This window comes from Empidonax traillii, unplaced genomic scaffold (genome assembly GCF_003031625.1).
Source record: "Empidonax traillii isolate 1590-97213 ecotype Southwest subspecies unplaced genomic scaffold, ASM303162v1 scaffold1095:size333308, whole genome shotgun sequence".
Taxonomy (NCBI): domain Eukaryota; kingdom Metazoa; phylum Chordata; class Aves; order Passeriformes; family Tyrannidae; genus Empidonax; species Empidonax traillii.
Window position 1 is genome coordinate 29,055 of NW_020956288.1, and position 23,693 is coordinate 52,747.

At 39.0% G+C, this 23,693-nt stretch overlaps 1 protein-coding gene across 1 annotated transcript in view; it reads right to left on the bottom strand.

Moving 5' to 3' along the window:
• The window catches only part of ACSS3 (acyl-CoA synthetase short chain family member 3), a 38,323-nt gene extending 18,155 nt beyond the window's left edge, over positions 1-20,168 (bottom strand). The window contains exons 1-3 of the mRNA XM_027904812.1: positions 19,864-20,168; positions 11,974-12,118; positions 2,893-3,081 (exon numbers count right to left, since the gene is read on the bottom strand). Of these exons, the coding sequence (XP_027760613.1) occupies positions 2,893-3,081; positions 11,974-12,118; positions 19,864-20,168 (639 nt within the window). The remainder of the gene's footprint in view (positions 1-2,892; positions 3,082-11,973; positions 12,119-19,863) is intronic.
• Positions 20,169-23,693: the final 3,525 nt, after the last annotated feature.

Genomic DNA, 23,693 nt, shown 5'->3' on the forward strand with positions numbered 1-23,693 from the left:
ACCCCATTTGGAGTACTACATCCAGCTCTGAGGTCCTCAGCACAGGAAAGACATTGACCTGTTTAAGTAGGTCCAGAGGACAGCCATGAAGGTGATCAGAGGGGCAGAGCCCCTCGATGCTATGAGGAAAGCTGAGAGTTGGAGTTGTTCAGCTTGGAGAAGAGAAGGCTCTGGGGTAACCTCATTGTGGCATTTTAGTACCTAAAGGGAGCTTATAAGAAAGATGGAGATAAACTCTCTAGCAGGGCCTGTTGCAATGGGACCAGGGGTAATGGTTTAGACTGAGAGGCTAGATTTATATAAGATTGAAGGAAGGAACTTTTTACAATGAGGATGGTGAAGCACTGGCACAAGTTACCCATAGATGGGGTAGATGTCCCAGCCCTGGAAACATTCAAGGTAAGGTTTGTCAGGGGTCTGAACAACCTGATCCAGTGCACAGGAGTTGGACTAGATGACTTTTAAAGGTCTCTTTCAACCCAAACTGTTCTCTGATTCTATGAACCTACCTATTGTTTTGATATTGCAAACTATATATTCCCAGATTCAGGTGAAAGATGACAAAAAATCCTGTTCTTATGATCTGTATCACTTCATCAAAATTCAGTGCAGAATACCTGTAACTGGCAATACCTGACGTGAGTAGAAATTACCAGCTGCAGGACTTTGCAGCATTCCCAGACCTATTTTAAATTCAAGATAAATTAAGGTAAGATGGTAACGTGTATGTACCTTCTCATAGTCACTAGAAAGTGCTTGTTATTTCTTTCACTCAGGTCTTCTAAGAGAAAGCGAAATGTGACAAAATGTGACAAAAGTATCTTACAGACAGATTTCCATTGTACATCCTTAACTCTTTCTACTTAATCTCACCAACATCAAGTCCTATATTGCAGCATCTAAACCAATTCATATAAAAGCCTAATAAAAAGGTTAGGTTATTTTGAGACTAATTAACTTCTGAGCTCAGAAGAATATCATCTATCACAGGTACTTTTATACAAATCTTAAATATAACGTCAGTAGTGTGCAATTCACTTATGATGAAAGTTTTACCATGTTGCAAAACTGGAACATGTTTTGAAATTTAGAATGAGGATATGCCTTTCCTCTTTACTCACATTTTCATTATGCATCAGATGGACCAAAAATCATCCATAATACTTAAATCTGCCTTTAAAGAAACCAAAAAGCAATGTAAATTAGGATTTAATCCATGGCCTGCAGCTAGTAATTCTATAGCTAACCCTTCAAAAGAGTTGCTATGTGACCTCGAGTAAAACATTTACACTTTCTCTGTTTTCATTTTAATACATGAAGCAAGGATTATGATTACGGTGCTGTCTCCCTCTGTTCCTCAGAAAGAAAGCATTGGGATTAATTAGCTAATAATTGCAAAATACTCTGAGTAAACATGCTAGATGGTTTGTATCATAGCAACCTCCATTTTTAAAGTTTATCATTTTTCTTCTACATTATTTTTCCCTAATTCTATGAGTTAACATTACTTTTTATAGCTTGTTAAAAAAGTGGGGAAGTGGGAAGAAAGACAGGGAAAACTAGAGAGTTGTTGTTAGCCTTTTTTCACCGTTCCATCAAGCCATTTTAGCCATTTTATTAACTTTTTTAAGGGGCGGAAGAGAAATGCATTCAACTTTCTATTTACAGATATTTACAAAATTTAAACTTTGGTCATCTGAAAAGCACTTCTGTACACAGAAATCTAAGTCCACAAATCCTGTGGACTTTACCCTGCACAATGTTCTGTCTAAGCAACACAATTCAGTGACAGATGGCTACCACAGACAGTCTGAATGATCCAGGTGACCGATCAAGATAACAAGGACTTTGTCTTATTCAGTAGCAGAACACAAGATCAGACCATTCCAGTTGAAACTAATGCATACATAAGCTACTAAGTAGATTAGTGAAATACTATTTGCATTTTCACTAACACAGACTTACATAATGCTCTATAAACAAGCTCAACTTGTGCCAAACACAGAAGTCTTAAAGCATTGAGCTCCACTAATTATGTTCTGTGCAGTCATTTATTTAAGGTAACTGGTTCCATAGCTGCCCAGATTCATGTAGAAATTAAATGAAGTAGAATTACAGCTTCTCCTGGTTCCAGCCATGACAGGGTTAATTTTTGTAGTAACCAAGAGAGGCATGGCCAGAACTCTGAGGTCATTCTATACCAATTCATGCCATACACAGGGTGGGGAGGGGGATGGGTTTCTTCCCAGTCAGTGGCAGAGGGGGCAGGTCAGCAGTGCGGGTTCCGCGTGGTAAAAACTCGCCTGTGAATCATTTGCCTCCCTTGTACACTCTGTTATTATTATCCTTGCTGTTACTGTTTGTAACTGCTGGAAACTACTGTTTCCAGTAAATCATTCTTACGGTATCTCAACCTGTGATCTTTACCTTTTGGGCCTCCAATTCTCCTCTCCATCCCATCACAGAGGGAGGGGAAGGGAAAGGAGGAGTGAGCTAGCAGTGCATGGTTTGAAGAGTTTCAGCAGGAACACCGACTTGGGGAATATCATTCCTAAATCACACAGCTGAAAAAAAAATGTAATACCTAGCATGTCTAAACATCAAATAAACCAATGAAATTATTTAGGGTTGGCAGCATTTTTCTCACACACTTGGTGAAAATGCTGGACGAAAAGCCAGTATTAAGGTAATGCTTTGTAGAAAAAGACTGACCAACAGGAGAAGAAAGTACGCTCTATACAGACAGTGTTTTAAACTCGCTGCTCAGCCTTAGCCAAAACACCACTGTGTTGTCAACACCCTTCTGGCTACCAATGCAAAGCACAGCACTGTGAGGGCCGCTGTGGGGAAATGAACTCCAGCTCAAGCAGACCCAATACCATACGTTATTACCTTTGCATGATCAATGCGAACAGAAAGCTCTTTAGATGCAAATCCACCAAAAATCAGGCTATGGATGGCTCCTATTCTTGCACAAGCCAGCATACAGTACACGGTCTGTGGAATCATTGGCATGTAGATGACCACACGATCTCCTTTCTTCACACCATGTCTGATCATGACATCAGCTAACTTGGAGACCTGTAATGATGAAACATTCACAACATAATAAAACTTTCTCCAGATCTGCTGGTGCCCCATATGTAAACAACTTTTACACAGTCAACAGATGCAGGACATTAAGGAGACGGTATGATATGGAAAGCTGATGAATGATGTAATCGAGGTTCAATAAATTTAAGACAATTTCATTTTTGCAAAAAAAACACTGTAATACATTTTTCTTCCATAAAAATGCAATGAGGCTAATTATTGTACTTATTATAGTAAAAAACAAAATCAATAGTAATGTTTTGCAAATTTTTAAATTACACTCTAAACACTCATTCTTTTATCCAGGTAACATTTTATATTTCTCCACTTCAGCTATAAAGAATTAATTTAAGCAGGGCATTTCATAATGCAAATTCTGTCCTAACTAGCAAAGTTTGAAACACAAATCAATATGTAGTAATATTTTCTCTACTACAGCATTGGAAACTTCTCATAATCTGAGACAAGAAATCTTACAACCTGAACTAATAGTAAATACAAATTCAGAGAAACGTGTTTAGATTTAAGAGTGCACCTGTTCCCACCCACTTGTTGTGGCATGGAAATGTGGCATCTTCTGAAGGAAAAGCAAATTACTAAATCCTCAAGAGCAACTGAATGAATTCACCTATCAGAGATTTTCTTGAGTTCCAGGGGCTGACAGCTGTGTAATACTCAGTACCTAAACCTGCTCACTGCCTTTCAATTCTTCAGTTAGATGTATATAAGCAATAGGGTAAACCTCCATGTTACTGTGCACAACGCGCAGGCTACCAGGTTAACAGGAAAAACTGCAGACTAAAAAGAAACCAAGTAGACTTAATAAACTTATTGGGAACAGAATGAAAGGAGAAACTCCCCAGGAAGCTGTGAGCTGGAATACTCTGTAAACATGGTTACATATCAGTAAAAAGAACATGAGTTTTGCCTGTGTTAGTTTTACATTAACGATAAGAAATTCTCTAGGACGTTCTTGGACTACGTGAAGACAAATCTAAGTTCAGAACAAAGGAGTTGCTCTGTCTTTTATAGGGGAACTCTTCTTACCCACTGCAGTAAAACTATTCTTTAAGAGCTTGTCAATTACTAGAAAATACTACAATAAACATAAGTTCAAAGATTCTAATTTCTTTTACGATCATTGTAACATAAATCTACTCATACATAAATTCTTCAAATCTTTCCTGTACTGCGTTATTCCTCATTTATTCACACAGATATGGTTGCAAATAAAATTTTGTCTTGTAAGAGACTCTCTTCTTCAGGTACTATCAGAAAAAAAAAAGGAAAAAGGAGATAAACTCCTGAGAGCAACAGTGGGATGTTGCTTGTCAAATAAAAAACACCCAAGGTTCTGAAGCAGTAAGAATGTTTTCAGTGACCCAGCAAATAATGCAAGCAATGGGGGCGGCCTAAGCAAATAATACACGTGCAACCAGGACAGAAGGGAAGGAACCTCTTTTTCAAGGATAAGCAAGATTTTCTTTGAAATTACTGTCATTTATATTATTTAAAAATTTGAGTTTTCTCTATTTAAAGAGTAGCTACATACAGTGGTAGAACCCTGTCTGATACAGACACTGAAGAGGACAATATGGCATTGCTCACTGCTTCTGTCTTCTGTGGAAACCTATACTCAGACTTTCAGTAACATGGGACAGTAACATCCAGAAGCTCCAGATGCATCTGCTCTCTTGTTGCACTGTCACAACACATCCACAATCAAACTACGCATATTTCTACACTTCTGCCTGAGTATTTAAGAAAATGGAAGAACAGAAGCCTCAAGCATGCACTCTTGCATCAGAAGATAACTGCATAAGTTCCATTTTCCATAAACACTGCAAAAATCCCTGCTTTTATTTTCAACCACAAGAGAAAGTTCATAAGGCAGTCATCACCACACCAAGCTGAAAACTCATACAAACTAAAGTATCTATATGATTTATATGTAACAGATCTCTTATATGAAATACCACTGATGTTCAAGAGATAATGCCTTTAATGCTAAACTTATTAATACCTATCAATACTTAATGAAACTGACAGATACTACCAAAACCCCAAAAAAACCCAAAGACCGGACATGTACACAGCTATAATTTATTGCCATAACTCCAGCATTTACAGTCATTTCTAGCTAGAATTGGTGAAAGTAACTGTAAGTAAAGATAACAACTCTACTTCCAAAGGTAAATTAGTTTTCTATACCTCCTACTGCAAAAAAATTAAAATCTGCAAACTTATTATAACATAGAGCTAACATCACCGTCTCAAAAAGAAACAAGAAAACGAATCATTATCTTTCCTGCTTGTGAGATTCTCAAGAAGAGTGTTGACAGAGGCCAGAGGCAATGAAAACAGTATCAAAGGAGTATTTTTATAGTTACTGTAAGTGTGGGTAGTGAACAATAAAAAGTTAAACACAATAGAAAAATATTTTTATTATTGATTATATTTATTTTATAAATAATTATTAATGATTATTAAAAAGGCAATGTTTGCCTGCTAAAGGAAAAAGCATAATTTAAACGTCATAATTCATAATTTTGTAATAGAAGACTCTCAATGCCTGTATACAAGTTAAATGATTTTGGTTCTTGGCTGTAGGAGGGAGACAGTGAAGAGATCTACATGTACTGCAATCATTTTTATTGAAAACTAACAGAGGTAAATTGTGTTTAAAGCCAAACACATGCAGCATGCTGTCGACAAGAACCACGTGTCAACTTTGCAAATCCCGTAAGCACATGTCTGCATTTAACCTCCCCACCCTAGAGAGTTTAATGTCACTGAAGACAATAATCCAATACAATATGCTATGATTTTCCTTGTGCCCTTTCCCTCATCCTTCTGACAGCCAGGGAACATTTGGACAATATAATAAAACAGTGTCTCTATCTGCAACTACTTGGAAGACAAGAGAATACCGGAAAGCAGATTTACACTGCCCCACAGATTGACGTGGTAGTCCTGAAACATTCAAGCAATCACTTTCTAAATAGAAGGGGAATGGGGAATAGTGAGTACTGACATTTCATTAAGTTGTTAAAAGCCATAAAATCTTCTACTTTCTTATGATGTTTTGCCATTTATGGTTTATATTACGACAGTGTAGTGTACTTTATCACTCAAAAACTAACATACTATTTCTCCACTTTTCTTCATTTTAAGGTTGCTCTATCACTTCAATATATTTGGCACTTCAGTAATAAAATCACTTGAGACCAAGTGATATAATATGAAACTCAAGTAAGCTTTCAGCTTTGCAGATTGGGGCATAAATTACACTTCTTTCAAATGCAAGTCCCTAGTGGGCATGGTTTTATTTTTACACAGCCACCAAACAAATACTACAGCTGTATTAGCAGCTCAGGTTTGTAAGTGATGCAGTTCTGAAATAAATCCCTAGTAGTTATAAAAAACAGTTTTGGTCCATGCCAAAAGAATTCCTCTTAGAAGATACTAAACCAGAAATCCCACTCAAAATGCTCAAAAGAGGAATTTCAAACCTTCCTGGCTTGAACAACGACTGGGCCTCACAAGTGTGGAATCCTTCAATGCAAGCTAAACAAAAAAGGACTGTTCAAAAAACGAGAGCTCCTGAAATATTCTGAACTGCATGTCATGGGGTGAAAAGAGCCATGTCACATTAGCATTTTCTAAGCCAGAGGCAGAGTCACCTTATGCTCTTCAGCTGATCCACCATACTCTTTTTCCAAGACTACTAAAGCAAGTGGTCCTTCCTACTCCCCTCACTCCTTCGTCAGTCTCTTCACTCTTCTAATTATCTTCTTAATTATTGCTTCCTCCTTCTCCTACTACTGTAAAAGCTTCTCCAGCAGATGCACCACCCTGTTACTAATATCAAGCTTGCTGCACAGTGGGAGAGAATTGAAAAGTACTTCTGCATTCATTTCAATTAGATGAAGACCATGTTCTTGATGAGGTGGCAAAACCATGTTTCAGAGGTTGGTGAAACCATGGTTTCAGGTGGTATGTGTGCTGCCAGCATGGATATCTTGAACAGACCTTCAGGGGAGGAAAAACCACTTCACTAATCCCACAGACACCCACATCCTTGGTCTCAGGATCAGCAGGCCTGGGACACAGTCTAGGGAAAAGCATGGCAATGGTGCTGCATGCATCTACATGCCTACAACCCCCAGAGTACCTCCACAAAATAACACGCAGGAACATCCCCTCTGTCATGATCCTCAATAGGCCATGGTCCAGATGCCCACAGGAGTGAGTGTTCATATTCCTTTCCTGTACATGTATTGAGCGAAGGACTGTGCTTATGAGGTTTCTGATGGAATTAGAGCACTGGTTGCAGACCTGTGGGAAGGCAGCATGAGTCTCTGGATTGCCTTTGAGAGCTGCTATGCACTGAGAAATGATTTCTGGGGGGTTGTGAGGGAAGTTCTGTGAAGCAACAAGCTCTATCAGAGACCACCTGCCCCATCCCAGCTCTGCCTGGGTACCAGGCACAGTCCTGGAAACCACATAATCCATGGACATGGCATGCCTTGATCACACAGCCCTCCTCAGCTTCTGCACAAAAGCCCAGCCACAGTCTCAAAGGCAGTATATAAAGAACCTGCAGTGGTAACGATGCAGGTACACTCCTACTAAGGATATTCAGCATTAAGTGAGTCTAATACACTTTTATCATGATACTGTTGGTTTACTAGCAAAGAAGATAAAAATTTGGGTTGTCAGTCTCAGTAGGACTTTTTTTACTGTATTCTAGTTTTGATTCTAAGTCAACTCTGAGAAAAATTACCCTGAAATCCCTATTTCTAGCTAAAAAGGAATTAGTCATTTTTCAAGGCAAAAGGAAAAGAAAGAAGATGGAGTTAAAAAAAAGAAGTAAGAAAGATTACAAAAAACAAAATGATCTGCGTGATTCCTCAGCCATATAGCGGATATGAGATATGAGCAGCAAAAGACATGTCAATTCACATAAATTCAAACCAACGTAGGTTAATATAGTTATTTTGGAAGAAGATACTTTTAGGGTGCATAATTACAGAAAAAAAAACACCTTCCTGCAAAAGAAATTACATCTTAGCCCATTTCTGATAACCTTAAGCCCTTCTTTCTCATCCAAGCTTCTGTAACATTCAATGCTCTCAGAGGCTTGGGCAGGGGAGGGTTGTTATTACTAATCCTGTCACATTACTGCACTTAGAAATTATTTATTATGGCACTGAATTCAATATGTTAACTGTGCATTGTTATTAAAAAGAATCACAGAGAGAAATCATACTGGGTTTGTGTACATGATCTGTCAAGCATCAACAGCTGCAAATAATACAACTCTCAAATTCTTGAGATTTCCTTTTAGCAAGTGAGGCATTTTAAAGAATACACCTAATGATTTAAACAGAAGGGATATATCATGTACCTAATAACCTTTGCATTAACTTGAAAATGGTAGTGTATTCCAACACAATCAAAAAATTTCTTTTCAAGTGAACAGAAGCCACTGCCCCCTATTTCCTTCTGGTATCCTTGTATTTCCTTAATACTACACAGATTCAGTAATATTTCTAACAGAATTTCATAGAATCATAGAATATTCTGAGTTGGAAGGGACCCATCACAATAATTAAGTCCAACTCCTAGCCCTGCACAGGACACTCCAAGGATCACACCATGTGCCTGAGAGTGTTGTCCAAACACATGTTGAACTCTGTCAGGCTTGGTGCTGTGACCGCTTCCCTGGGGAGCCTGTTCCAGTGCCCAATCACCTTCTGGGTGAAAAACGTTTTCCTGATATCCAACCTTAACCTCACCTGAGTCAGCTTCATGCCATTTCCTTGGTCACAAGAGTGAAGAGATTGGTATGTGCCCCTCCTCTTTCCCTCACGAGGAAGTTGTAGACTGCAGTGAAGTCTCCCCTCTGTCTCCTCCAGGCTGAACAGACCAAGTGACCTCAGCCACTCCTCATACAGCTTCCCCTCAAGGTGTTTTATCATCTTAATGGTCCTCCTTTGGACACTCTCTAATAGATTAGTATCTTTCTTATATCTGCAGTGCCCAAAACTGCACACAATATTCAAGGTGAGGCCGCCCCAGTGCAGAGTAGAGCGGGACAATCCCCTCCCTCACCCAGCTGGCGATGCTTTGCCTGATGTCCCTGAGGACAAGGTTGGCCATCCTGGCTGCCAGGGTACTGCTTACCCATATTAAACTTGCTGTTGACCAGGACCTCCAGGTTCCCTTCTACAACACTGCTTTCCAGTGTCTCATTTCCCAGTCTATACACACAACCAGGATATGGATATGGATAATATGAAAATAATAGGCTGAATACAGAGCCCAAGCTATTTCTAAGGAGCCTTATTAAGTCCAGCTTAGACACCTCTGTCATTTTTTTTCATCCTTATCACGAGTTTGATCCTGGAGCAAATAACCCAACCTGCTACAAAAGTCTGCATCTTTGCATTCTGTGACCCAGTTATCCTACATAACTTCTATTGAAAATATCTATAAATGCCACTTTAATTACCAAAAGCCAAAAAGAATTCCACCACTTCAAGTGATCTCTTGTAACGACATTTTGCAGGCAGCCTTTCTGAAAAGACATTCTCATTACGCTTACTGGCCAGACAAACTACTAAACATTCATTGGATGGGAACAGTCCAAACAATGGTCTGAATACAGATACACACTTTCAGGCTGGTTTAAATTGGGAAAGGAACTCCTGAAAAAAGGTAAAAGGTTTCCTTCCCCATCAGGAGGTTCATAATATTTAGTCATATGTCTGATCTGCACTCATACTGATCCATTTCAGTATGAAGTCTATTTCAAAATGATAAAATACAGTATTTTTAGGTTACATTGAGCAGACTGAGAACACGTTGACAAGCAATGACTGAGGGATGTGAGCCAAACATCAACACCCATACTGTACAGTGGTTTTGGTAGGCCTTTTCTCAAAGTCTCTCCTAGCATCTACAAAATCCACAAAAAAAAAAATACACCAGCCTCCATCCTTCCCATTTTCAGCAGATCTCTGTCACTTTTGTTATGAGGTGTCCAGTAGTTAGCAGGTAAACATAATTAAATTTATTCCACAAGAATCGACCAGAAAGCTTTGGGAGACAAGCTACTAATCTCAAATATTACCTTTCACTCATATTCACTTTTGATTAAGAAAAAAAAACTGTAGAGAATTCAAACAAAGTATTTAGAGGACTCAGCTACCAGCAAGATTATAATGAACTTCTAAGTGAGTACTGCTACATAGCCTCAGAAAACTTAAACCAGTTCTTCCCTTTGGTTTGGCAATGCTGCTGTAAGAAGAAATGTGGATGAAAGGATGTGCATGTCAACATGTAAAATTTTCTCATTCTGCACAAATGTGCCATATCCTAAAACATTTAATACACTTACAGAGAATACAGAGACAGAAACTTAGAAGACTTAATACAATAACAAGCTTAAAAAGCAGAACAAAGGCTACTTTTCAAGTTCCCTTCAGAGGAAATTTCTGCAGAGTTCACTTAAGATAATTGATATTAAAATGTTGTATTACTTCATTAAAAATGAGTACGTATTTTATATGTATATGTATGTATGTATACATTGACTTCATATATACATGTATATTTGGGTATATACTGTATATATATTGTAGTTATTAAAGGCAAATTACACAAAAATTGTATCTATAAAATTATACTTATTATATATAGCTATTAATAGATTTAGATAAGGAGCTGGGCCCTTTTAAAGTCTTCTGTTTTCTTGCAACACTGTGGCTGGTTGTTCAAGCACTGTATGGTGCCTACCAAGTTATTTTTTGGACTTGGTAAATCAAAAGAAAACTGGTAAAGAGTAAATGTTTTCTGTATTTTTCTTAAAAGGTAGAGTGCATAACAGGTTTATCATTGTAGCTGTATGACTTCTCTTTTATTACAACAGTGGAATAAAACCCTCACAACATGAATTACTGTATTATGAACCTCATTTCACATTTTAAACCGTAAGTTCACATTACTCCAGACAATACGTGTATCTGAAGTAAACTGATTGTGTTGCATTCACCGTAATGCTTCTTGCACATTGAAACACATCAAGGATGAATATGAGCCTGACTAGAACATTTCACTGTACTCAGTGTTAAGTTCAACTGTTACCTGTAACTGGAAGGAAGAAGTCAGCTAAAACAGAGGAGCAGCAGGAGGGCAAGCCACCAGCTGACAGCTGTGAGAGTGGAGAACCTTGAATGGGGCAGACTGCAAACACCCATGGTGGCAACAACCTGTGGTCAGGCACAGGGTAAATCTGAATGGGCTGATGCAGAACGAGATATTCACAGCTCAGCCAACAGGGAAATCGAAATCCACAGACATTCCAGGTGGAAGGGCCACCAGCAACCACCAGCATCCCCATGACAGCCTACAATGGGGCAGGTGACACAGCTATTTTTAGAGCTCCCCCCTGTCAAATTTCATTTCTGGTTACACTCACTTATGTACAGCAATAGCCAAGGTACATACACATTTCATTTCTGCAAAACTGTATATTTCTTCATCATAGCAACTGTCAAATAACTTGACTATTCCTTTGCTTTACCTTTCAAATAAGAACTGTTAGGGGAAAAAAAATTAAACCGAGACAAGTTAAAAATTTAACCAACCAGGGAAAAAGAACTATTAAACTGTAGAAGAAAAAGAGGAAATAGAAGAAGATCAAAATGTCTTGGATGCAGTATAATTTGGTACAGGTAGTAAAGCTTATAAATCAGTACTGAGCACAGCAAAAGGAATAAACCAGAGGGGTAGACCATTTTTACCCCTCTGGTACCTACCCGCTGTGCAATATTTACTGCCTATTTCCCACAACAAGGTTATTCCGGAACATACCTGCTCAAGAAGTTCCTTATATGTTATTTTCTCTTTGGTATTTGTTACAGGACTGTCAAAAATAATGGCAACTTGGTCTCCTCGGCCATTCTCAACATGACGATCTACAGCATTGTAACAGATGTTCAGCTCTCCACCTACAAACCTAAAAAAGAAGTTGGAAGTATGTAACAGCCAGTCTTCCAAACTAAGACAACTAAAACTTTTTGTATTTTAAGGTTTTTTTTTTTTTAGGAATGAGAGTACTCAATTAAAATATAACTCTTAAAATATTATAATCACTTCAGGAAGTAATTTTTTATTCTATAACCTCAAGATTTACTCAAAAAGCCAAAAAGGACTATTAGTGAAAAGATAGAACTTAAAGTACTGTACCTTAATTGACTTAATTAAAAATCTGCTAAGCTTGATCTTGGTTTAGTGTACTTTGTATCAATCACTCTGATTTTTACATCTACGGTCTCACAGGAAAAGCATAAATTCACATAAAATAATCCGACATTATGAAAACATTATTATGCTACTTTGCATTGGCACACACACATATTCTTTTTAGGGAAAACAGGTTCAGGACTCAAAATAGTCTTATTCATCTCTTGGCAATAACAGTTAGGCATACAAGCATCTGTCTGTAGCTAAGTGAAAGTGACCCCAACAGTAATAAGATCATATAATTATAATGCATTTGACAACACTGTTTTACATCATTGACTCAAAATTCTCTGTAAAGCAATGTGAGTCATAGCCTCTTCAATAGCCAGACATTCATCTTCCAATTAAAGAAAAATATTTCACAAATTCAGATTTCATTTTTATTGTCATTTTACATAGGAAAAGAAAATCCAAGTGCAGCATAATCCTCAAATACAAACATAAAGACTGCACTGGATACAAAGATGACTCTACTAACTGAAAGATGACAAAAAAATCTAAAAATTAAAGTTGACTAAATGATGCCCAGTGTTTGTTTTTCTATCTGTAGGTCTCTCTCTGCAGCATAAATAATAACATACAGAAAATACATAGTTGAGAGTTTCCAAAAGGTTGTACGGAAACACTGTCCAGTGATAATGTATTGTTATAATGCAACTGGAAGTAACAGATGGCCTAAAGTAACCCACTACTAGTTAAAAGTAAATATTTCCTTCTTCATTTTTCCTGTTTAGTAAATGACTGTTCTAAGTTATATATTTTGCATATTATTTTTAAATCCATATGTAGAGATGCCATGGGATAGTCTTCACTGTCAAAAAATGGCAATTATGAAACCAAAACCAGTTAGATAACTCCTTTACAATGCTATTAGTAAGAATGTGGGGGACTGTGGAAGTCACAAAACCATTCTGTACTATAAACCCCTTGCCATAAAAAGAAAACCACGTAAGCGATAAAGGATCTGGCATTGTTTCAGGTAATGTAGAGAAACTCTTTACCACTGTCATAAAAGTTGTGTATGATTCAGGTCATCCACTGATTTTATATCAAATTACTGTAGGATGATATGAACAAGGGAACAAGGGAGCACAATACCTGCATAATCACTAAAGAATGGTCAAAACATGAGCAGGCACCAGAGCCTTGATTCTTCTAAAGATACACGGCAACATCAACATCACCACATGAATTTTTAGCAATCCCTTAAAAAAAAGTGTTTGAAAGAGGTGTGACTGCAGGTTGAATCAAGAACAAGACTATCTGGAAAGTGTGATGAGAACTTTGCTACCCTGTAAAGGAGGATAGAGGTTCTGATGGGATCAGAAAAGCAGAGGTGCACCAACCACAATTGCAAGAACTTGGCTTCCTTAGTGTTATCCAAGGATATCCTCAAAAATACCTCTTTCTGGCTGACAAAAGCTCCTTGGCTTTAAAGAGCTGCCTTGTGCTACTGCAAACTTCTTTTCTAGCAAGTCTCACACAGATGAACACCTGTGAGGAACTCTGATTTGCTTGAATAAGCTTTAGTTGAAAAGAAATAGCAGCCTGAAACCAGGACCATTGTTATAAGGATGTCAATAAGATGCTCTTTTTAAAACAGAGGTCTAGAATGAGAAAGGAAATATTCTAAAAGACTGCAGAAAGACCAGAAGTGGATCTGCAGGACGTGTGTAAGAACTGCCAATAAATCTTGCTATCATAAGCATGACTGTAAATATGCTAATCTATTGCTAACCAAACAATTATCTCAATGCAGCTTACCAACCAAATCCAAGTGTGAGGAACCTTATTGTACACTGTGTTCCTAATGCTGACAATTTCATAACATAAAACAAGTGGAGCAGAGGAAGAGCAAAACAAATAATACTACACAGTAACAATTCTAACAGATTAAAGAAACTATATTCAGTTCACTAGCAGTCTCTGAAACGCTTGTCTACCTCCACTGGTGCTACAGTGGAAAAAATGAAGGGTTGTCCTAGTCAAAAATCACAGAACTTTGGCTATAATATCCAAAATTGGCTATAACATCAAAACAGCTAGCTTCACAGCAACACTTTAAACCATTATTCTGACAATATATACCTATCATTTTGTTGTTTGTTTTTTTTTTCCCCATATATCCATGAAAGTAGCAGCCACATTGTATCTAACTTAGACCTAATAAGGCATCTTCTTAACAATTTGAGTCTGGTTACACACATTACGATCCCCTTGAACCTCTTTAGAGCTGCCTTCAGCAGTCACTTATGCCATACTGCCCTTTTGTGACTGTGGTTCAGCACCTCCCATCTCGCCCCAGCCCTGAGATTTCTCAATCTCAAGCACTGGCACTTGAGCCTTAAATCATACCATAAAAGTACTACTTTATATTAATGTTTAAGGAGTTAAGAGGACACAAAAACACTGATCTTCATGTTTTAGTCTTGGTAAGTCAACTCCTTAGGTCTTCCATAGTGGGACTCCTGTTATATACAGCTTAATATGTACCATCTATGGCTTGGAAGTATTTTTTTACTGCATTTCATATTTTTTGGATGCAACAAAAGCCTACTTGCTATTAATGAAATAAGTACAGTATTGAAGAGGGCAACACATAATTACGACTTAATTAATTTCACTCAAATATTCAAAAGTTATCTTGAAATTTCCAACACCATCTGCTATCTTAAGAATCAAAGCAGCTGTATTCAGAGATAATTTTTACTCTCCATGAAGTAGCTGAGAGTTAAAGCTAATAAAAAATTATAAAAAGGGAAAGAAAGAAAAGGCTTTGAATAAAGATGGCATATAAGCAAAAGAAAAAGCATTAAAATTATTATTAAATATATTTAATATTTTTTTAAAAAAATCTTTTGAAAAAAGCAGATTGCTAAAATTCTTTTACAGGGTATATATACTTCTCTAAGCTGGGTTCCCAGAAATCAAAGGGATTTTTTTTTCTTTTTCTAGATGAAACGAGAATAGAAGGTGAATAAAATGTTAGACAAAACCATGACAATATTAAATAATTGGAGTTAATATGTTAATTGATCCTGTCACATTTTTTAAAGTGTAAGGCAACATTTGAATAGCAATCTGGGCAACCTTCCTGAAGTTCAAAGGGGATTATATATTACACTTATGTCTTAGCATCACAGAAAAAAACATATGTTGTGAAATTGCCCTCTGTCTGCACACGTTAAGAAAAACTGTTTCCACAGTCCTAAAGAAATACTTGCTTTAGCCCTTTTAACTGGGATTCCACAAAATCCCAAAATAATCTGTTCAAGTCTTTCACTAACTTGAGCATTAAAAAGATTTTTCTTTCTAACATCTGAAGACCATGTTTCCCATGTTGCAGTTTAAGACTTCCAGTTTTGACCTCTTCAAAGCCAACTCAAAGAACTTTTTCCTTTAACGTTTTTGCCAAATTCTACGTGTTTTAAAACTTAGGTCTCCCTTTTGGCTTTTAAACCAAACAATTTCAATTCCTTCATTCTTTTCTTGACTAATCATACTTCTTAGCTCTTATTATTTTTGATGTAATCTAAACCAGATGTTGTTTTGTCCTGTATCAGCCACTGATGCAACTTAGAACAGTGAATGGTACGTGGAATTATTGCTTCAAAAAAAGGCAGTCAAGGGATGAAGACACTGCTCAATACTTTTTGGAAATCATTTTGCATCCCATTGATGTAGTACTAGTATTTTCAAGGCAGAGACTGAAGAAGAAACACAAGGGCACGCTGCTTTCATGCTTAGAGTACTTAGAGTGTATTTAGAGAGGATGACTTGCCTTATAGCTACATTTTAAATACAGCAATAAAATACTGCCTCTTTCAGCTTCTTCAACAGAAGTAAATGACACTGGAAAATATATGAAGAGCATGTGTTTCTCTAAGTCTCAGGTTTGGCAACCAAAAACAAAGATATTGAAAAAAAATATTTCCTAGTTGACCTAATACATCTCCAAAACAGGAGACAAATTCTAACTCAAGAAGCACATACATGGACTTAATACTATTTTTGAGGTCTCCATAAACAAGCTTCCAAGGTAAACCTCTGAACCAGCACTCCATCTTTACCCTGTTAAAACAGCAAGCTATGTTTTAGTTTGGAAGCCTGGCCACTTTCTCAGTTGAGCTCCATTCTCTGTTTTCTCTTCAGACTGTCACCTAAAAGACCCTCTTTTATGTTCTCTCTCTCTTATACTCAAAGAACTTACTTATCTGTCATCCTGCTGAGCACACTGAATCCTGGTAACAATCTGGGACTTCAGAGGCATTAAAGTACAACACTAGTATCATATACAGCCTGGTGGCACTTCAGGTGAACTTAAAAACAGAAATAAAACTGCATGTTGCACATTAAGACATTACAGAGGTTTACATAATTTTGAATTGTCTAAAGTTTTATTACCCACAGAGCAACAGATATCTGACGTGCAAACAATTACGACCTGGTGCTGAGTCTCCAGACCTGCATCTTTGTATGATGCTACAGAATCACAGACTGGCTGAAGTTGGAAAGGACCTCTGGAGGGCACCTAGTGAGGCAGGTATGTGGCACTACACCCTTAAGGGGAAGGCAGCATTTAAGATTCATAGATGCTCGTGGTCAAAAAGAATGACAAAAGTCAGAGGGTCTGCAAAAGCTTTTGGAGTTTTATCAGTAAATTGAATACTTTGTATAGAAATTGGCATAAGTTAGTCCCTGATCTCCTAGTATAAGCACATCACAGTGGGTTTTGGACAAAGGGATAGGGCGAAAGGTAAAACATAAAGAGACAGATGCATTAAAGAGGGGGAGAGACTAAGACAAGAAGAAAGATAAAAAAGAGGCCTGGCTCCAGTGTCAACCCAGCTGTTCAGGGTCCTCTGGTGCACATGCACTCAGGCTTTGTGGGGGTACTTTTTTACAGGTAAGTTTCTTGCTTTCTTTAAAAATTAGTTATCATGCATAATCCTTCTTGACCTTTCTGAAAGTGGTTTAGAGGGCTTTGGGGATCTTTGGTGGCCTTGATCCACCCCCCCTCCATAGTCCGTGCTCACTTCTCGACCTGTACTGTGTTTTGCTTAGCTCCAAGAATTAGAACAAGCACATCTGTCCCAGAATAGAGCTGCTCTACCTCTGTATGGCTCCCTTCCCCAACCACATCCTGTTCTTTCTCACAGTGTGTTATTACCAATAACCTTGGATGGCTCCACAGCGATCTGGCTATTGGTATTTGAGACATACACATTGGCCCCTTTATCTTCTAGGCTTCTACAAGGTCCACCTAGAGCCAGTAGACCACGAAGGACTATGTCCAGATGGTATTTTAATATCTCCAAGGAGGGAGATCCCAAAACCAACTCTGTGCCAGTGCTCAGTCACCCTCACATTAAAAAAACTGTTTCCTGGTGTTTAGAGGAAACAACTTGTGCTTCAGTCTGTGTTTATTGCCCATGGTCCGGTCACTGGGCACCACTGAAAAGTGTCTGGCTCCACCTTGCGTGCACCCTCCCTTCAGGTATTTGCCCACATTAACGAGATAATTTCAGTCCGTGGCAATCTGCATCCACAGAGACAGAAAGATACAAGTTAAAAAGTGAAGATACAAAAGACCTTCGAAGATAAGTTAGACTTCAGACCACAAAACATCCGATTTTCCTCTCTCATAAGGCCAAGTAACTTCCATCTGAGAAGTCACAATGCTTTACAAAGAGCTAATCATGTTACTTTCAGCAAGCAAGCTTTTTGTGCTCAGCAAATGAAACCACACTTATTCGACAGAATTTGAGAGCAAAACCATGCTTATTCATGTGTATTATATTCTCACTCCTTAGTTCTTCTAGAGTAACCATTCTATTGATTTCATTATTCTATTCAGGAATGCCAGAATCAGTGAGTTTTACTGGTCTTTAACCAGAGATTCACAGAATCTTTTAGGTTGGAAAAGACCTTTAAGATCATTGACCCCAACCATTAACCCATCACTGCCAGGTCTACCACCACACCAGATGTCCTTAAGTGCCATATCTACACACTTTTTTTTAGATATCTCCAGATTCGGCAATTCCTTCACTTCCTGGGGCAGCCTGTTCCAATGCTGGACAACTTCTTCAGTGAAGACATTTTTCATAACAGACAATATTCCTAATATCCAACATTTCTATTCTAGTATCTTAACTTCCCCTGGAACAACTTGAGGCTACTTCTTCTTGTCCTGTCACTTGTTACTTGGGAGAAGACCCCAACCCATCTGGCTACGACCTCCTTTAAGGCAGTTTTAGAGAGCAGTAAGGTCTCCCCTACTAAACAACCCCAGCCACTCGTCACAGGACTTGTTCTCTAGACCCTTCTCTAGACCCTAATTACACAGGCAATATGACCTGCACTTTCTGAGTAGTGCCATGACATAGAAACCAAAGTCAGTGAACCCTATCCATTCATTTTAGGACTTCTGACTGTTACACAGGTGTTGCCTAAAAATCAGCTTAAGACATATAAACAATTTTCACTACTAGAGGTACCAACCAACAATGTCAGACAGACACCAATAAGAAATCAAGCTCCACTCTACTGATTCTGTATCTTTAAATTTGCACAGATTTGAAAATTAGTATTACTATTAATTATATTTTTAGAATTATTAGTATTTTTTAATTAAAAACAAAACAGAAAAATATAAACAGGGCAAAGAACATCAGTGTACTAATGATCCTCACACTACATTGCCTTTTATATCCAATATCAGTTTCTTTTTGAGAAAAGATCAAAGACCATGATGTAAGCTTGCTGAAAAAAGAAGTAATGGTGGTGAACACAAAATTTTAACAGTAAATTACTTTTGAAAAAGTATTGAAAATCCTATCCAGTAATTTACAAGATAGATATTGTATTCCGTTTAGGGCAGTTCACCATTCACTGCATGGAGATATATCACACAATGCCCATGCTTTTGCCAAACATTACCTTAACCAACATCTAAATTATGGCCTACGACTTGGACAGTATCTAAGATTAAAGAACCCTGAAAGCCATAGTGCCTATGTTTTCATACACTTGCCTCCCCTGCCACCTGATGCTGGGTTTCTCATGGTCACAGCAGACTGTTCCTAGTCCAGGCCCAAATGGATGGGGGAACATCAGGCACACTCCTCCAAATCATTCAGCCACATAAGGACCCACACACGTGTGTCAAGCCTGACAGTGCACGCACCCCTCACCCCAACATATCGATCCATGCTGCTTTTAATCATTAAGCTTGACCAAGTGTAATCAAACTCTGCAGCCATCTCCCCCATCAGTGATGACACACCGCCCATCCCAGACCGGTAGCGGGGTACTTCTGCGGTAGCCACACACCCGCAGCCCCTCGGCAGGTAGCCTTCCCTCCCTCCCTCCCTCCCTCCCTCCCTCCCTCCCCGTTACAGCCGAGCTCTGCCGCCCGGGCCCCCCGCACCTCACCGGGGACAATCGGTTACTCACCAGGAGGCGCTCCCGGCGCTGCCCCTCTCCAGAGTCCGGACCCAGGGCTTGTCCCACTGGATCTTTTCGGCGGCTGCTCCCCAGACTTTCTCGGGCTCCTCCACGGAGTTCCGGAAAACTTTCTCGTACTCGCCCAGCGCCCCTGAGGAGGCGGCGCGGCCGCCGGGCGGCAGGCGGAGGGCAGCGGCGGCGCGGCCCGGGAGCGGGACCACCGCGCAGGGTCGGTCCCGCCGCCACCAGGCCCCGCCGGCCCGGCCCGCCGCCGCAAGTTTTGGCAGCACCGCCAGCCTGCCCAGGAAACCCATTTCACGCGGCATTCAAGGAAGAGGGACCGCACTGCCTTCGCTAAAGCTCCAAAAACCCCTCGGACGGCACAGGACGGAACGACGGCGGCTCCCGGGGGTCGGCGGGGTAGGGCGGGCCTGCCCCCGCGGCGGGCCGGGCCCCACGGCACTGCCCCGCCCGCCCCCAGAGCTGCCCCGCGGTACGAGGGGAGCGGGGCGGCTGGGCCGGATCGGCGGGAGCCACGGCCGGGCCGGGCCGGGCGCCATATCGGGACGTCCGGACCCGACAGCACTTGTCTGCGAGCGAGGGCGGGAGACAAGCCGAAAAAAGACAGATCGACGACACCTGGGATTATTTGTGATTTACAGGTTTGCGTGACGCGTAGCCAGAGTACGCCTCAAATACTTATTTTGAAAGACATTCTTGCTTTGAGAAACCCCCCCATGATAAAATGAAGCATACTGGGAAAAACAAACAAACAAACAAATAAATGTATTATGTTTTCTAGAAGACCTTTATCACCTGTAGTGGATCTTTTGTTTTGTTCATTTTGGCATATGTTCAGAAACCCTTCCTGAGTTTCGGTGGTAATGTTTCAGAATCTTACAAAGCACAAGTCAGCTAAGACATACACCATCTCCGAATGTTATTTTGTCCTTTATGGAATTATTTTAGTGCTTTAATAGGTCTATCCATTACAGATCTCTCAGGAAATTCTTCCTGCAATCACATTATAAAAATGTCATATGGCAAAGAGGAACTCTCTGATGTATTTTAAATTCATGATTAACTTAGGCATCTGTTTCCTGCTTGTTGTTGTATTAGTGCAATAGGAACATAACAATGTATCACATTACAGGTAAAAGAATAAGAGGATGGGGAGAACTATGCTGTTTCCCGACTACAGTAGGTTTAATACATGAAATCAGTTTATTATCCTGGTGCAAAATACCTGAGGTATTGTGGAGAATTTGGCCTACAGTTCATCACAACTTTTAGGTCGTCTTCAAAATCCCTTGTAGTCTTTCGGCATTAAGGCTGGTTGCTGCTTCTGTTTCCAAGGACCATATAATTAGCTCACAAAGGGTTTCCCATAGCTTGTAGAGACTATTGCATTGCTCAGTGCTGTATGAACTATTTGTGCTGTGCTGCACTGAAGTTCACCTCACTCTCCACCCCATCAGTGTCTCAATAACATACAGCCCTGAGTAGCATAGTGGGATTTCCAAAAACATTCAAGTTAAGAATCAGATACTTGCTTCTAAAAACCAAGTTAATACCCTCAAAACCTAACACATCTGAAGGACTAAGTGGACATATTATGAGAAGTTCCCTGCTGCAAGCTAAAGGCTACAGCATGCCAACAAAGCAAGAAAACAAAAAATACATTTCTTAAAAAAAAAAAAAAGAGAGAGAGAGAGAAATCAGTAAAACCCAAACTTGTTCTCAAATATAATAATTTTATGATTACTTTTAAGAACACTGCTTTTGCCCACACTTTCATCACTTTGACATGGCTTCTGTTGTCAAGAGAGTCTGCTAGTCAAAGTTTTAAAATAAATAAAGAATTATAAAGAGAAGTTTGGAGAGACTGTGAACACTGTGACACCATGACAGCCCTGATGCACTGCTGGATGCTCAGTAGTATTGAATACATTGTACAAACATCCGTGAAGAACCCAAATTCTCAGTCAGGTCACACATAGGTGATCTCAGTATTTAAAAAATAGTCCTCGAACTGTATTTTGTATTTTCTACCTTTATGATGGCTAGGCTAATTTTGACTTAAAAGAACAAACCTAACTGAAAATTGTTATGGAATCACAATTAACTTTTTTGTGTGTGCCTGCTCAGAAATGATCACACACGGCTTTAGACTAGTGTTCACAATCCGAGTATGTGGCTGAATGTATTGCAATGACTTTCTACCTGAGGCATGCAACTGCCAGACTTAATAAGAGGTATCAGTTGCCTCAGCCCCATTTGTGAAGCCCACTCCCCCAAATCAAATCGTTAGAGGCAGAATTATGTCCACTCCCGAGGAGTAACCCTTCCTACTAATTGCCTTACAAGCTACCTTCCTTGGATCAGCAACACTTTGCTGCCCATCTAATTAGGAAGGGACCCATAATAATTGCATAGAGCCAGCCTCTGGGTGGTGATAGCAGTCTGTTTCCGAGCTGAAACAATATTGCCAAGTGAGCTAAAATATTTAAGTATGTGTATTCTGTAACACTCTAGCTATAGACATTATCCTGAGATTTAAATATCTAATGGGTTGTGTCTGATGATGCCTAGTATTTCTTGTGGTGTTGAAGAGCATGCTAGCCATTTTTCCACTCTGTCCAAAGTATGTTTAATGTGAAGGGATAAGCATTCGGCAAAGGAATTTGCACTGCAACAGTAAATGCTCTGGTATTCATTTTGAATATAGTCCTACTAGAACTCATACACGAGAGGTGTAGGGGACACCAATGAACTTAATCAGAACAACAAGTGCATTAAATTCTTATTTTAGCTAACATCCTATTATCTGTTTTCTGAATGAATGTTTCTCATGAGTATCTGTGGAACATACTTTCTTAACTAAACTCACAGCTCATACTGATAGCTAAGAGAGAAAATAGAGTGCTAACTCTCCCAACTGCATGCCAACTCCATATTAATTGAAGCTTTGCTAACAAATGCCAGTATAGCAGATTCCTGAACTGATGAATTTTCTCTCCAAGGATTTTTTTTTTCTTTCTTGCAAAACCTGATGCTCCTGAAATTTACATTCAACAACAAATTCTGAAGTAATGTCAAGAAATGTGTGTAGCAATTACCCTTGTAGCTGCAGACATTCTTGAAAAACATGAATATTTCTAGGCATAGATCTAGCAAAGAACAAACTGTGCAACATGGTGCATTTGCAAAAAAAAACCAAAACAAAACAAAAAACTAAAAACAAAAACACAAACAAACAAACAAACAAAAAACACCAAAAACAAAAACAACAAACCCTTTATCTGAAACCTTTATTTTATTTTTATTTTTAAAGGTTTTTTCCCCTACAACTGTATCCTTTAGTGTAAGCCATGCATGTTTGAAGATACATGTATGTTGAAAACAGATTAGCAGAAAAGTAGTAAAAATACCATCTCCTGTGTACTAAACACTCTGACTGCCCTAGAGCACAAGACAAGGAAGTCACAGTTTCCTAAAATATGCAATAGTGTGCAGAGTTAAGTTCATGTCAAAATAAACTTTTCTGTTTTCCGGACAGGTGGTGGAAACAGTATAAGTAACTGCCACTTACTAAGGTGCATCAATAGATACAATAACAGTCTACTAAAACTCTCGTATGGAATTCTAAATAATTAAATTATTGCTTGGAAAATATGTCCATGGTCGATCACCCTCTGCCTACTGAAGTGCTGGGAATTTATGACCTTCTGTTTATTTTTGTCTTCTGAGAATGAGTATGCAGTGTGCTAGGAGACTAATGATGAGAACTTATAAAAATGCTAAGATATCTGTCTCTACAGGCAGAAGCCACTTTTAAA